The sequence below is a fragment of the Primulina huaijiensis genome, chromosome 14 (assembly GCF_012295235.1).
Source record: "Primulina huaijiensis isolate GDHJ02 chromosome 14, ASM1229523v2, whole genome shotgun sequence".
NCBI classification, from domain to species: Eukaryota; Viridiplantae; Streptophyta; class Magnoliopsida; order Lamiales; family Gesneriaceae; genus Primulina; species Primulina huaijiensis.
In genome coordinates, this window is record NC_133319.1 from 6,207,680 (window position 1) to 6,223,856 (window position 16,177).

Consider the following 16,177-nt stretch of genomic DNA (forward strand, 5'->3'; position numbering starts at 1 on the left):
CTTAGTAATTTCTGCAAAAATGTCATACATTACATGTTTGAAATATTTAAATTAAAACATACATTAATCTATTTAAAAATGTTTAAATTTTAATAAGAAAAAAAAAGTCAATTTTAATATTCTGATCAATATAAAAATATGATTTATGAAATCTTTTTGAGTGATTAACAATTGTGATAAAATCAGGTATTAAAGTATATAGCCCAAGATATACCTTATAAGAGTGCCTAAAATTTTAAACTCACACATATTTTGTGAGTGAGTGGAAAGCACTGAGAAAACAGCTTTCGAGCCTTTATTGATCATGAGAGAGACTATCTATTGTTTAGATCTTGAGTTCTTATTTTAAAAAAAAAAAATTGATATTTCCTAAAAAAAAAGAAAAAAATAAAAAAAGAAAGATATTGAAGATTTATGTAATTTTTAAGTTATATACTACGACCCACCCATATAGCTCTCATAAAAAAAACAAAAAAAAAAGAAATAAAGAGAGAAATTTATTGTACAAATTAAATAAATATGTGGTCAAGAAGCATAAACTTAGTCTGATTCCATGATGTTATGAAAAAAAAATATCAAGAAAAAATATATAATAAGAACAACTAGATTTTGAATCAATGGATTTTCTATTTTTTGATTAGTTTGGCTCGTTTGTCTGTCTGCATTCTGTAAACCATTTTTCCGAGCATTTATCTGTATTCCAACTCCATGAGAGAAATCGTTGCCATAAATTGAAACATTTATTAACCTGTGAGGATATGGAGTTGAGACTCTTACTAGGAATTTCTGAAGACCGTGTAAATTTAACTACCTGAAATAAGCTTTGAATTGATCATCTCAAATTATTTCGTAAATTATAATTATGATGATCTTGATATAACTTTGACAGTTTTCAAATTTAATTTAAACACTTAGATAGTTTTGATTACATTTCTATTTAAATTAATCAATATGTTTTGTATTGCTATTAACGCTGAAAATGCTAGGGACTAGCAATAAGCTGGTTGAGAGGTGTGATAGACATAAAAATTGTACATTAATTAAATGTTTTATAATATAATTATATAGTTTTTGTTTTATTAAATGTTTAAAATTATATGTTTTATAAAAAATTGTATAAAATATAAGTTGTTGTGTAATTACAAGTTTTTACTATTTTTTACAGGTTCGATAAAACAAGAATAAACTTGGCGTTGCAAATGGGATTAAGATGATTCTTGGACCTGTAGAAAGTTGATTATAATATCTACAATATTGTTGACAAGCATGAGATAAAAATCCTCTCACAATTGGGATCAAATTAAGCAACAAATAAAGTTACCAAAGGAGTGGTAGTTTTACCAAGCTCTAGTATTTTGACCATATCTCTCAAATTACTTGGTCAAATGGTTTGAAAAAAATACCACAACTAGACAACTCAATTATCCATATGTTTCTTTTTATGTGAAGAAGCAAATTCGGAGAAAAAGATTTTCAAAAGTGATGTGTAATATAATATAATATCTTGGAACACCAATGAAGTCTTATGTGTAAAAAAATAATATTTTATTTGTGGTTGTCTCCCCAAATTTGGCTATAAATAGGGGGTGCATTGTAATGTATTGAGATATCCCTCATTCTATGAACAAACCTTTGAGTTCATAATATTTCTCTCTATATTTTTCCTTTATTTCTTCATTTAAATACAATTAGCATGTTAATTTCATATTCAAAATTTTACACTTTGAATAATGAATAGCTAACTTCCTATAGTTGAGATGATAAGGTCAAACTCTTGGCATGATAATAAGGTTATTAAAAGGTAAGAATCTATGTTTTATATTATTTAATCATTATTTATTGTTTATGTTATATTTATTTATTTAAGCATTTTTATACCCTACTTATAAGTGGGAGTTTTGATTTATTGTTGATATATGTTACACTAAATTCTTGGAACCATTTAAATGTTAGTTTGGTATTACCAACCATTTAAAGTGGATGCCTTGATTTATTATATATGAAAATATCATAGTATTAATTTATTGGTACCTTTTAAATGTTTGTTTGGTTTTACCAACCATTTAAAGTGGGAACCTTGATTTAGTGTTTACAAATATATAGAGCACAATAAATACTTGATCACATTTATAAGTTTTGGTATATATTATATACTTATAAGATAATAATTTATAACATAATATAAATATGATTATTTAATATATTGGAACCATTTTATTAAGTGGATTTCAATATTGTTCGTTAATGTTAACTTTATTAAAATACCAAGAGTGGATCCTTTAATCTCAACTACTTAAATTAAAATTTGAACAATTAAAATTTACCCATTAAAGATCCAAACAATTAAAATTAAAAAGAAACAAAAACAAAAATAAAACAAAAAGGCATTGTAGTGGACTTGTAATTACCTTAGCTTCCCTGTTGATACGTTATCGGACTCACCGAATTATACTACTTGTGGACAACCTGCTCTTGGGAGTGCAACAATCAAAGTGACAACAGTTAGTACTTAATTAATGTTTTCTGTGTGTAGTATAAGATTAAACAGTTATAATTTATGTACTGTTATTATAACAAAATTTATTACTTGTCTTTTTGTCATTACAGGTGTTGCGAAGTTATCCTCTACATAACAAAAAACATTGGTCGTCGGTATTCAAAAAATCTGCCTATGCCCCATCACAACATGAGTTTTCACAGCACATAAATAATATCTTTGAGTCAATGCCACTTGCAATAGCATTTATTCAGAAGTCTGAGCCTGAAAGTTGGGCTAATGCTTTGTTTCGTGGAAATCGTTGGGGTGTTATAAATAATAACATCGCTGAATGTTGGAATAATTGGGTTAAACCAGCTCGTTATCTCCCTGTTGTTTCTATGGTTGACCATATACGTGTGCAAATAATGAATATGATGCACCGACGACGCGAAGCAACATTAGGCATGGTGAAAGAATTAAGCCCAGCAAAGGAAAAGACTGTTCTGAGCACATACATTGAATCTCGCACATTGAGAGTGCACCGTTCATGTGGTTGGAAGTTTGAAGTAGTTGATTGTGATAAAACATGTGCTGTTGATTTGAATGAATGGACTTGTTCATGTAGAGCCTGGCAGATCCATATGCTCCCTTGCAAACATGCTTCTGCTGCCATAGAATCGAAGTCAATGTCGGTATACGCCTTCTGTGATAAATTTTTCAAAACTGATATGTATCGTCAAACATACAAGGGCATTATTAATCCCATGCCGACATTTTACATGTATGAGTTTAATGGCGATGAAGGATATGTAATCAATGCTCCCGATGTGCGTAGTCAGCCAGGGCGTAGAAAGACTCAAAGAATACCATCCCAAATTCAATCACGTCTGTCAAAGTGTAGTCATTGTCGTGTACGAGGACACAACCGAAGAAGCTGCAAAGAAGCTATAAACTAGCTTATTTTGTCTTTTTGGTTTTTTTGAATGGTGCTCGTAGAAATTTGTTCACTTTTCATTGACCATTTCCAATATCATTTTCATTTGTTATTTTCTTGAAGTTGATAAAATTTGCTCATTTCTACAGAAAAAGGACAACAGTGGATTCAATTTTGGACGTGCACAAGAGGAGACACACCCGTTCCAGAGGCAGCATTGGCAGTGTAGCCTTGAGTTGATTATTGTGTTTTTGCATACTGTTTGTGTTGAGTTGTCAGGTGTTATATGATTTGTTGAATCTGAATTCTGTTGTCACATTTCATGTGTTGTCTTTGTAATGTATACAATTTGTTGTTCAGTTTCAGAATGATGTTGTGCCACTGTTGTATGATCCAATATTATTTTTGAATTAATTTTGTTCCACTGGTGTATGTTGTTCTGGACACCTACTGGTACACGAGGTTGATTGTTTGTTGTCCATTTTCTGGTTTGTATTCATTGTGGTCGATTATATCACATGGGGAAAAAATGTAGCACAAAATAGGCTGAATCTAGTATCATATATATATATATCAATATGGCGCACAATTGGCAAAATTCTGGTACAAATATTTCATGATGTTGGAATTTGGATGCTCCTATAATATTTGTATGTAATTGTGTTCGGGACACCTACTGGTACATGCGGTTGATGGTTTGTTGTCCATTTTCTTGTTTGTATTCATTGTGGCCGATTATATCACATGAGAAAAAAAATGTAGCACAAAATAGGCTGAATCTAGTATCATATATTTATCAATATGGCACACAGTTGGCAAAATTCTGATACAAATATTTCATGAAGTTGGAATTTGGATGCTCCTATAATATTTGTATGTAATTGTGTTCGGGACACCTACTGGTACATGCGGTTGATGGTTTGTTGTCCATTTTCTGGTTTGTATTCATTGTGGCCGATTATATCACATGGGGAAAAAATATAGCACAAAATAGGCTGAATCTAGTATCATATATATATCAATATGGCACACAGTTGGCAAAATTCTGATACAAATATTTCATGTAGTTGGAATTTGGATGCTCCTATAATATTTGTATGTAATTGTGTTCGGGACACCTGCTGGTACATGCGGTTGATGGTTTGTTGTCCATTTTCTTGTTTGTATTCATTGTCACCGATTATATCACATGGGATAAAAAATGTAGCAAAAAATAGGCTGAATCTAGTATCATATATATATCAATATGGCACACAGTTGGCAAAATTCTGATACAAATATTTCATGAAGTTGGAATTTGGATGCTCCTATAATATTTGTATGTAATTGTGTTCGGGACACCTACTGGTACATGCGGTTGATGGTTTGTTGTCCATTTTCTGGTTTGTATTCATTGTGGCCGATTATATCACATGGGAAAAAAATATAGCACAAAATAGGCTGAATCTAGTATCATATATATATCGATATGGCACACAGTTGGCAAAATTCTGGTACAAATATTTCCCAATTCACCTAGACATTAATACAAACATTATTGAAGCATGCAAAGCATAATAACACATTGTCCGTGATGACCATTTCACTTGGACATTAAAACAAACACAAGAGCTACCATGAGAAAACTTGCAATTAAAAAACATGTGCAACCGAAACAACAACAAATTCCTTCCATATTGTTGGCCATGTTGTCGTTCTTATCATAGAGAACGTTATCATCATGTGGTGGCAATCCATGTGTCGCTGAAGAGGCAGATTTCGAGTAGCTGAACGTTGTTTTCATAGTTGTACTGATGTTGGATTTTGATGTATTTTCAAGCACTTGGCTGTGGTATTCCTCACACCAGTAAAATCGATTAGGGTGTCGTAGCTCCTCGAGGACAAATGTAGTAATACTTTCCCGAACGGGTAGCTCGTGGCCCAGCTTCTCGTAAATTCATTTTTCCATAGCCACATTGGCATTCGGGTGCATCCTTGAACTCCATTCAGCAACAATGGAGGTCGTGTCTTCTTACAGAAGGAAGAAAAGTGAAGTGAAGATAGTTGAGAAGGGAACCGAACCGAAAATTGATGCTGTGGTTTATGTTAAAAACTTTTCAGAGTCAAAATTCGTGAGTCAAAGTTGTGTACAGCTGTTGTGACGAGCAAAATAGTAGAATGAAGGTGATGTTTTTGTTTTTTTCTCTAGGGTGAATGTGTAATTAGGTCATTGTGAATGGTGCTCCATTTTTAAACTTTATTACTGGATAATAGTCACTGTAGTGCTTCATAAAGGAATTATTATCCCGTAATTCGGAAATTATGTACCTTTGTTTTACAAATATATATAGATGTGGTGTACACTTAGGCATAGTTTGGTAAACATGATATGATAAACATGTGATATATAATATAAGGATAAGTCAAGGATAAATATGGATAGATATTTATTGAGATTTATTGTTTAAATTATTTATATAATTATCTCGAGCCCTTTGTATAATTATCATATTATATAATATGATATAATAAAAAAATATTTATTTGATTTTAATTTCTACCTACTAGCAGAGATTTATAAAAATCATTATATAATTAGCATCTAGTGATACTAACATATCGAATCATGTTATATAAATATTGATTCATGTTATCTAACATTCACTGACAATAAACATATTGACTAATATTGATTAATGTTACTTAACATTGATTCATGTTACCTAACATTGATTAGTTATAAACATATATAATCATGTTTTCATATTAGGGATTCATGTTACACAATATTTTAGAAAGTGAGGACATGGGCGCACAACTAGTACATGGACGCATGGTCGTCGACGTGGTGCTCAATTTTAGGACAATGGTACCACGAATTTGTTAATGAGGTGCTCCTTAATAAACAAAGTGTACTGTATTTCTGTTTCTTTGCGCCAATATTTTAGAAAGTGAAGACATGGACGCACAACTAGTACATGGACGCATGGTCGTCGACGTGGTGCTCAATTTTAGGACAATGGTACCACGAATTGGTTACTGAGGTGCTCCTTAATAAACGAAGAGCACCGTATTGCTGTTTCTTGTCGACAATATTTGAGAAAGTGAGGACATGGGTGCACAACTAGTACATGGACGCATGGTCATCGACGTGGTCTTTAGTTTTAGGACAATGGTACCACGAATTGGTTACTGAGGTGCTCCTTACTAAACCAAGTGTACTGTATTTCTGTTTCTTTGCGCCAATAATTTAGAAAGTGAAGACATGGACGCACAACTAGTACATGTACGCATGGTCGTCGACGTGGTGCTCAATTTTAGGACAATGGTACCACGAATTTGTTAATGAGGTGCTCCTTAATAAACAAAGTGTATCGTATTTCTGTTTCTTTGCGCCAATATTTTAGAAAGCGAGGACATGGGCGCACAACTAGTACATGCACGCGTCGTCGACGTGGTCTTTAGTTTTAGGACAATGGTACCACGAATTGGTTAATGAGGTGCTCCTTAATAAACAAAGTGTATTGTATTTCTGTTTCTTTTCGCCAATATTTTAGAAAGCGAGGACATGGGCGCACAACTAGTACATGCACGCATGGTCGTCGACGTGGTCTTTAGTTTTAGGACAATGGTACCACGAATTAGTTAATGATGTCCTCCTTAATAAACAAAGTGTACTGTATTTCTGTTTCTTTGCGCCAATATTTTAGAATGTGAGGACATGGGCGCACAACTAGTACATGGACGCATGGTCGTCGACGTGGTGCTCAATTTTAGGACAATGGTACCACGAATTGGTTACTGAGGTGCTCCTTAATAAATAAAGTGTACTGTATTTCTGTTTCTTTGTGCCAATATTTTAGAAAGTGAGGACATGAGTGCACAACTAGTACATGCACGCATGGTCGTCGACGTGGTCTTTAGATTACTAATTTTTCACCATCATATGTTTGTCAACAGTACAAAAAAGGCAACAACACAAAACCTCACATTAACACAAAAGAGAGCCCAAGTTTAAACATCTTCTGTACTAAACAAATGTATTTTTCAATAGTCCATTACCATCAGAAATTATAGTGGCGGCAACACGGGCTCGATAAGTGTCCATCTTCACATCTTGTTCATATGCCCAAATTTCTTCAGTATCACAACAGAGACACTCTATCCACATGCATGTATAAACGCCACAATCCAGAGATGTACCTTGTTGACTGCATCGTTGTCTCAAAACCTCATCACTGCCTATGGTGAATCCGGATATATGTGACACACAACCACTCAAAAAACGTGCCTGCAATAAATAAAATTGATCGACACTGGAATCATTACTATTGTTGGAATATAATATTGTCACACTTACCATTACTTTAGCAGTCCCAACTGAAAATGTATCGTGAAGTGAATTGAAAATTAGGAATTTCCCTTCAGATGCTTTGAAAACTAGCAAATACCATTGAAATCTGTCATTAATTGGAAAAATGATATACTTGCATCTTCTAAAAAGATCTTCGTTTAGTTCATTCAACTTCTCTCGCGTCGCGGATGTCAGCCTACCAATGAAATTTCCATACTCTGTCTTGCTTATACGCCTCCTTTTACCGTATCGTACCAAAGCTTCAAGCACTTCCTTCTAAAAATTAAAAAATATATATATATATTCTCATTCTCTATAATTCAATAAGTTGAACAAGAATTCAATTTCAATCGCACCTGTACCAACGTGTCCATACAGTAAGTCTCAAATCCATAATCCATACTTTTCTTTTGCATTATTCTCATGTACACATTTATCATAATGCCACTGACGAGCTCACCAAACAAGAAGTCACAAAACACTGGTCCAGTCAAACAAATATGCTCATCCATCCAAATTGTAATACTACAGGAATAGAATACAAAATTCATTACAAACATTGACAAAAAAATATTATGAACAAAAAAAAATATCAAAGATATACATACTCCAATTCTTCACTATTCAGGAATTCTGTCAACAACTTCCTCTGTTCTACAGAAATTTCTTCACTCCCACAAAAATCGCTTCTACCTTTGAATTTCAACATGCAAGTCTTAAGAGGACTACTTCCCTCGTCAACATCTTGGACAGAATTTTCCTATGTTGCAATATATTATTAATATAAGATGCAAAAAAGATTAGCAGTGGTATAAATAAGAAAATTGACATATTATTGAGATAAAAGTAACTATTCGGGAATTAAATTGTGCAACATTGATCGGCAAACCTTTTTTTTGGAACGCCTCTTCCGTTTTGGTGTAGAGCTGGGTGGAGTCACAAAACTCGTGGGACTTTATTACATGAATAATTCATAGAATCAGCTGCCATCGGTTCATGGTTTTCTTTATGCAAATCAGCAACAACATTCTTCACCATTACGTCAACAGCATCATCAAAATTATGAGCTACATATTTTGCAGACTCAGCAGTCCGTTCTTTATGAAGCTGCCTAGCCTCCTCCCACTGTTGTTCAATAATCTCATCCAATGCTTTATCACTCTGCTCAACATCCTCCAACTTTAAATCACTAATCTCATCGTTCTTCTTAGAAACCAATGATCTTGTGGCTACACGTAAAATACTTTCTCGCTCTAGTTCAACACATTTCATTTTCAACTTTTTCAGTTCATCCTTTTGTTTTTTTAAAATTTTTACAAATTTTCTCACTTGAGATCTACCATTTTCCAGCTCAGTTGCATGTTTTATGTCTAACAACTCCCTCTCCTCAGAAAATGGTGCAATTGGTAGAACCTGTTCACCAGTACAAAAAAAATTTCTGTAAGTTCATCCATCCATTATATTTACAAGGCGAGATTACTTAAAATGAACTCGGATGAAATAAGACCAACTTGGGTTGAGTCTATGGAATTCAATAGTGATTCAGCTCCAACAAACTTCAATGGAATCTTGCTTTCCACCCATCGAAAAAACCGAGGGAAAACATGTAAACCGGTGCACACTCCTAAGACTGGAACCCTCTCATATACCCACGCCTAAAACAAATAAGAAAATCGGAAAATTATTAAGAACAAAATTGTGTTTCATAAAAATAAAACACAATACTAACCATTAAACCAACAGTGCTTCTGTCTAAATAGGTTTTACTTCCGACATCGCGTAAACTTTGGCACAAAAATCGGAAGGCAGCATCTCCCCAAGCATACTCAGAAAAAGTCGAAAGGTCATCGAGATAAGGGAAAATAAAACCATGGGTTGAATAATTACAAGTTGGGAATATTATGCAGTTGAAAACAAACAAGATAAAAAAACGAACAAAATCATCGACTTCACTGCTATCATCACTGGCAGCAAGCGAACTTAGTTTTTTAAAAATATATGCACGTCTGGCATTCGTCACTTTTCCTTCAAAATGACGAGACAAAAATTTGGAATGCACTTTCAGGTCCAAATCAACAAGTTGTCCAACATGACGCAGCCCGAGAATAAGAGAGACATCCGCTGAAGTAAAAGGTATTGACAAATCTTCACCAACAACTAACGAGCACGAATCAAACTGAAATCTATTAAGAACATAATCAATTCTTGAACTACTTATCGCAAGGACAGGAATATCGATCCACTTCGCAAAAGGCGTATCTTTTATCCGCCCAATTTGTTGCTCACCTAAGACAGGCTTCAGTTTTCTCATCACGAATTTAAAGAAATGGAGGGAACAACGTGAAAGTAGCTTTGAACATAATTCATTTTCATCCTTCTGCTCATCACCAGATTCAACAAGGTTCTTCTCAACAGCAAACTCTACATTAAAAAATGAGAACAAGATAAGGAATCTATCTCTGATGTATATCTATATTTATATATCAGAACGTGAATTTTTTTTTACAAAGAATCTAGGCTAAATATATACACAAATATAGAGAGTCGATCAACTATCAATCATATCACTATTACCATAAAAATAACGTGGTCATTGGGGATAATTGGTTCATAAAGCCATCATTTTTTAACATGATTTATAAACTGCATCTGTAATCTTCAGAAATAATGCAATATAATTAAATAACCAAGTTCAGAAAATTATGAAAAAGAGAACCCTAGAAATTGGGGATAAATGTGCCTAATCAATGGGAAAACAATTCCAGCGCTCACTGTCCTAACAAGAACCAAAATTACGAAACAAAATAAAAGAAATATACAGACCTGATTTCCGCGTTCTCTGCTTTCTCGCTTTCACAACTTTCTTCACTATCTTCTTTTGTGGTGATTTACTCGTCCTTCTCTCCATTGGTTCTATACTCTTCTTCAGATTCTTGTACTCAAGTGTTTTACCCATTTTGTCTCTCTGTTGTTCGCTTTCTTTGCCAATGTTTTCCTTCGATTCACAATGGTTTGAAGTAGATAGAGTTTGGGAGACGCTGGGATTTCTGAGGAGATGTCGGGAAGATACAAGAGGAAAGGGGAAAAATAAAATACAAAGGCTGTTTAAGGGTTTTCAAAAAATATCAAGGGAAAAAATGTAACTTCATGCGATTTAGGGATCTTAAACATATATTAAAATGGGACAGGGAGTTTAAAACGATTTTTCCTGACACGGGGACTGGATAAACATTTTTGTTTGCTTTCGGGGATTTTTGAGGAGTTTGCCCTTAAATTATTCCCTTCCCAATTACAATATATTTGAGGCCTAAGACTCTTAGACTTTCCTCCTTGAAACGAATGTCGCATTCTTACGTATCCTCAATGCTTAAATAATCTAACGTATAAAAATTAATAAGTTATCTCATGTTAGCATTAGACTAACTCTAATAAATCAACTTCGCTTATACTCATAAAATTCTAAAATCCCCATATCAAGATTTTAGATTTCTTACTCGATAAAAATCTTAATATTCATTCATTGATAACTTATGTTGAACACAACTAATTCCCTTTTGTTTGTATTTCACCCAAACTTTTCGTATGAACGAATATTCCATAAATTTGAAATTCAAACTTACCTAATCCAAATAGCTTTGGATAAAATAATTCCAATACACATATCCGCTTAGCCCCAAGTTTCTTAATGACCTTCAAAATTCCTCAAGACAAGGTGTCTACCTCACCTCTTATATGCGTCTATCAAATATCTTAACCATCAATCACATCCAACTTTCTAGAAAAATTAAATTCCAACAAAGGTATAATTTTAACTCTTAAGATCACGATTAAAAATTATGATACATCAAACTTAGGTTCCCAAAATTTTGTTAGCTCCATGTCTACTCTTATAACTTAACTAACTGATTAACTTAACCTTAAATTGTCATCACTTTAAATTCTTAATTTGTCACAACATTATTTCACTAATACTTAAATTTTCAAGCCCGAGATTGATTTATCCTACAACTTCCTTGATTATCATTCCATATAACATTATAACCCACATATCTAAAGGTTCTAAATTTCTTCAAACCTAAATCACCGACAATTCCTATCATTTAAACCATTCAATTCTCACTTACTGCTAAACTAGTCCCCAAATTTCTTAAAAATTACAAAATTAGTTCTTACTTTCCTTTAATATTATCCGACTTATCCTTAATTTCTAAAATTCCACAATTACCAATAAGTTATTGGCGTTCTTAATTCCATTTTATAGGTTTTCCGTAACATAAATTTCAGAAATTTTAAACTTATTGAACCCAAAATCAATTCTCATAACCTCGAAAAATTACTGATTTTAACCAAGTGTTCCTTAAAAGTTTGAATTTAATGCTAAAAATTTTGGAATTTGCAATTTGGTCCTTAAAGCTCTCGAAGATTACAATTCTGGCCCTACAACTCTTCGAAATTTGCATTTTTGTCCCCCATTAAATTTTCGACTTAGCCTCATTAAACTTTAAAATTCTCCAAACTCAGAATTTAATCCCAAAATTCTGTAAATTCGAAAATAGTCTCTTAGAATTTTATTTTTTGCACTTAGGTCCTCAGATTATCGGTTATCACAATTAGGTCCTTAAAGTTCTCGATTCATGCAATTCAATCCTTAAACCCAACCAGGTAGAGCATGCATCCTAAATAAATTATACGCTTTATACTTCCAAGAATCGTCGTAGTCTTCGAATCATTAATCCTTACATGGAATCTTCACAAATTAACTCAACTAGCAATCACGAACCATCAGTATTTTCTAAGAAAATCTACAACTCCCAAAAGCATTCATAATCGTCAAGTTTAACTTATGACCCACAAGTAGAACATCGGTACTACTAACCAAAAATTAATATAATCAAATCATTTTCAATCCTTTCTTAATGTCCATTAGCAAAGTTCTTATTCATGTCCAATTCCACCACAAAGCCAGCATGTATGAAAATCAGATAATTTTCTTTTCATGTCGTAATATGCATAAAAATTTTAAAGCATCTAATCTCAAAACATAACGACAGATAAACATGTCCCGTAAAACGTATATCATGTAAACATGCAGGTGATAGCATTAAAAACATTTAAAAAATTTAAACTTACAGACTTGAGGCTTGAAGAATGAGCGACAGAAGCTGGCGGTGGCACAACCCTATACAGGACCCTTGCTCTGACACCAACTGAAACGTCTACTAATTTTAAAAAGTGTGGAATATTTTTTTTTTGCATGTTCACATTTTCGAAATAACATTTAAACATTTTCGCATGCTTGCGATCTACAGAAAATATAATATTTAAAAATGATCTTAAATATTTGACAGTAAAATCGTGCAGTTTAAAATAACCATAAAAAAATAAAATCATACATAAACTGAAATGAATAAAAATCTTAAAATCATCGACGTATGAAAATGTTTATCTCTTTTCAATCTCATAAATCATAATGCGGAAAATGTGTGGTCCTCGGGTTGTGTCGCCCACCAGGTCTGCCTACTCAGAGTTCGGCACCTCCAATCTCCTTATCATTAAGCTCACCTGCATCACACACGCCTAGTGAGTCTAAAGACTCAACAAGCATGTACCATAAATCACAAGTACATATACATAGCACACAACAGTGAAAAATAACATACTCAACATACCTATCATGAGCTTTAAAAGCGTAATGCAAACGTGTCGTGTAACATCGTGACGTGTCAAAACAGCTCATCGTTTATCATTATTCATCGTTCATCATTTATCATTCATCGTTCATCATTCTTTAAGTGAATTCAGTTCATTAGAGGTGACTATTGTACATCATCATTTACGATGGATCCATCATACATAGAACCGCGGTACCCGGCGGCTGTCGGACATCAGTGAGAGGATTACCCATCCACTGTGCCTAGGCCTCATCATCAGCATTTACATATACATCTTAAACATTTACATATACTTCGATAGCCACAACTAATTCCCATCATTCAAAACATTACCATTTTCATCACTTATAAAAATCATGAATAAATGCAATTTTTCTTAAATCCAAGCATACAACATATATTTTCATAAAACCTTAAAAATCTTGATCATGATGCATACACATTTAAAATATGGTAAATTTGTGCTCAGGGCGCTGTCAGGACCAAACTCTCACCCCGGGTGCAAAATGACCATTTTGCCCCTGGAAACTCAAAAATTATCGTTTCACCCCTGGGCCTCTAAAATTAACCCGAAACTTACCAAACTCCTTAAAATATCCCAAAACATTATTAAGAGCATTCCTAGCCATAAACTCGAGCCCAATTATCAACTTAACCGATTCGTTTTAAAATCTGAACCGGGGTCCCCGTTTTAACCCGAATTGACCCGAAACTCAAATAAAATTTTTCCCAACTCAAACTATGATTTAAACAACTCATACCCAACCATTTACTAGTTAAATTANTACCAAACCCACACAAATGGCCGCTGCAGTACTATGCGAAGAAAACCAGCCGAGACTACCTCACAGAACCCTCGACTCGGCCTCTCCCTAGCAGCATCCCACAACCAAACTAAACCCCAAGCCAACATCTCGCCACCACCAGTAGCCTCTAAACACACAAGGATCGCAGCCCCTTGCACCAAATTCAGAAAAAACGTGAGTTTACAAACAAAAATATGATCAACTTTCATGCAAAAACCGTTCATCACATCTCGAACGTATATGATATGATTTTTAACAACTATGATACACACATCATCTGTATATGGCGTGCAAGATGCAGAAATGAAAGTACGTAACGTGCCTTAGATGATACGAACGCGAGGATATTGAACAACGATTGCCGGGGGAAATTTTCTTTGCAAGAATAGAGGAGACCGAAGCTTCCTTGATGAAATACTCTGAAAATAGAGAGAATATGTTTCTGAAATTGTGGTTGTCGGCTGGTGGGGAGTGGCTAATGATTAGGTTTAGGTTAATGGTAATTTATGTATTATTTAAATGGTTAACAAATAACTTAATGGGCCTTAATTTGTTAATTTATTTTTTTTAAAAGAGTTTTAAGCCCAATAAGCTTAAAAGTATGCTCATTAAATTCAAACACACTCCCGTAAAATATTTCGTGTTGGAAACTTTTTGAAAATATTAGCCGAACCCTCAAAAAGTCATCCGATTCGATAAAATTTGCGTACCGTATAAAAATAAAATCTTGCGGGTAAAAATACTCAATAAAATCCCAATTTGAAAAATACTCTTAAAAACACCTTATTTTAGTTAATAAGAATTAATCATGTAATAAAATAATTTTCTTGAAAATTCTCCGGTCTCCGTTCCTCGTTCGAGCTTGAAATGCAACTTCAAAATCTTTAATGCATGAACCTTTAAAATTTCATGAAATAAATTTTACCATGCAATAGTAATGCATAAAATGCTTAAAAATAATTAAACACAAATTAATAAAATAAACATGCATTTTATGCTTTAAAATAATTTAATAAAATACCTAAGAAATTTAATAATTTGCATGCACGTGATTCAACATGGACCTTCAAATTTTCGAGACGTTACAATGGTCTTCTTCAAAGATATATCATCTTCTTCTGGCATTCAACGCTTGGTGATACTTGACGACGAGAGTCAATCCGAAGAAAATAACACTATCTTGGTCGTTGATGAGCCCGTAGCTGGTCGTTATGCAAAGCCATGGCCACGGTTGACAAACCCATTTTACACCGATGCGTGGTCCATCAAGACTCCCTTCAACAAAACTTCGAAAGTTTGGACTTTACGAGCAACTCACCATCAACAATCAAAAGAGCATATTCCTTTACCATCATTGGGGCGTCGGATCATTGAAGGCAAGGCGACATGGGGTGATACACTTCGATTTACTGGCAAGTTTCATTATATTAAAGGCTATTGGGAGTGGAATGAAGACATTCTTAGTCGGTGTGATCACAGGCTTCGAGCGGCGCAAATACATGATCCAGTGTATGCTTCATTGTTCACGTATGATCGAAACACAAATATCATGAAGGCGTTTTGCGAGGCATGGTGTCCAGTAAACAACACTCTGTTGACTTCACTTGGGGAGCTTTCTATATCTTTGTGGGATTTACATTCTTTATCAGGTCTCCCTATCATCGGGTATTTATATGACGAAGTTGTTCCTAGTGCCAAAGAGCTTATCGGCGTTGATGAAGCGGGTAGTAGATTTTTTCCCCGTTCTTGCAACTACTTGTTTCATGCTTATCACCTACTTTGCGGGAGTTCAAAAGGCGAACCACATCCTTATGTGACCATCGACCAGTGGGTTAGATTTTGGTTCAAAAGGTCTTTACGGTATCATTCTCTCCCTCCACGTAAAGATAAAAAGACAGTGCGCCCTACATCTACGCATAACCCCTTTGGTGACCTCAATGTGCATGAAGGCTG

General features: G+C 33.9%; 2 protein-coding genes across 2 annotated transcripts; one reads left to right on the plus strand and one right to left on the minus strand.

Moving 5' to 3' along the window:
• The first annotated feature begins 2,724 nt into the window (after positions 1–2,724).
• On the plus strand, positions 2,725–3,435 carry LOC140957929 (uncharacterized). Its single transcript, XM_073415353.1, has one exon. It carries the CDS (start codon positions 2,725–2,727, stop codon positions 3,433–3,435), a length of 711 nt encoding a protein of 236 aa, XP_073271454.1.
• A 3,899-nt stretch (positions 3,436–7,334) lies between these two features.
• On the minus strand, positions 7,335–9,018 carry LOC140957930 (uncharacterized). Its single transcript, XM_073415354.1, has 6 exons — positions 8,692–9,018; positions 8,355–8,506; positions 8,103–8,271; positions 7,947–8,022; positions 7,753–7,832; positions 7,335–7,683 (listed from the first exon to the last, which is right to left on the minus strand). Exons 1-6 carry the CDS (start codon positions 9,016–9,018, stop codon positions 7,423–7,425), a joined length of 1,065 nt encoding a protein of 354 aa, XP_073271455.1. The 3' UTR covers positions 7,335–7,422.
• Between the last annotated feature and the right edge of the window lie 7,159 nt (positions 9,019–16,177).

Excerpts from the sequence above, each read along its gene's own strand:
- LOC140957929 (XM_073415353.1), top strand. The coding sequence starts at position 2,725 with ATGCCACTTGCAATAGCATTTATTCAGAAGTCTGAGCCTGAAAGTTGG.
- LOC140957930 (XM_073415354.1), bottom strand. The coding sequence starts at position 9,018 with ATGAAATGTGTTGAACTAGAGCGAGAAAGTATTTTACGTGTAGCCACA. Across the intron at positions 8,023-8,102 it reads GTATGGACACGTTGGTACAG|AAGGAAGTGCTTGAAGCTTT; the intron begins GTGCGATTGAAA and ends TTTAATTTTTAG. Across the intron at positions 7,833-7,946 it reads AGAGTATGGAAATTTCATTG|TTTTCAAAGCATCTGAAGGG; the intron begins GTAGGCTGACAT and ends GGTATTTGCTAG.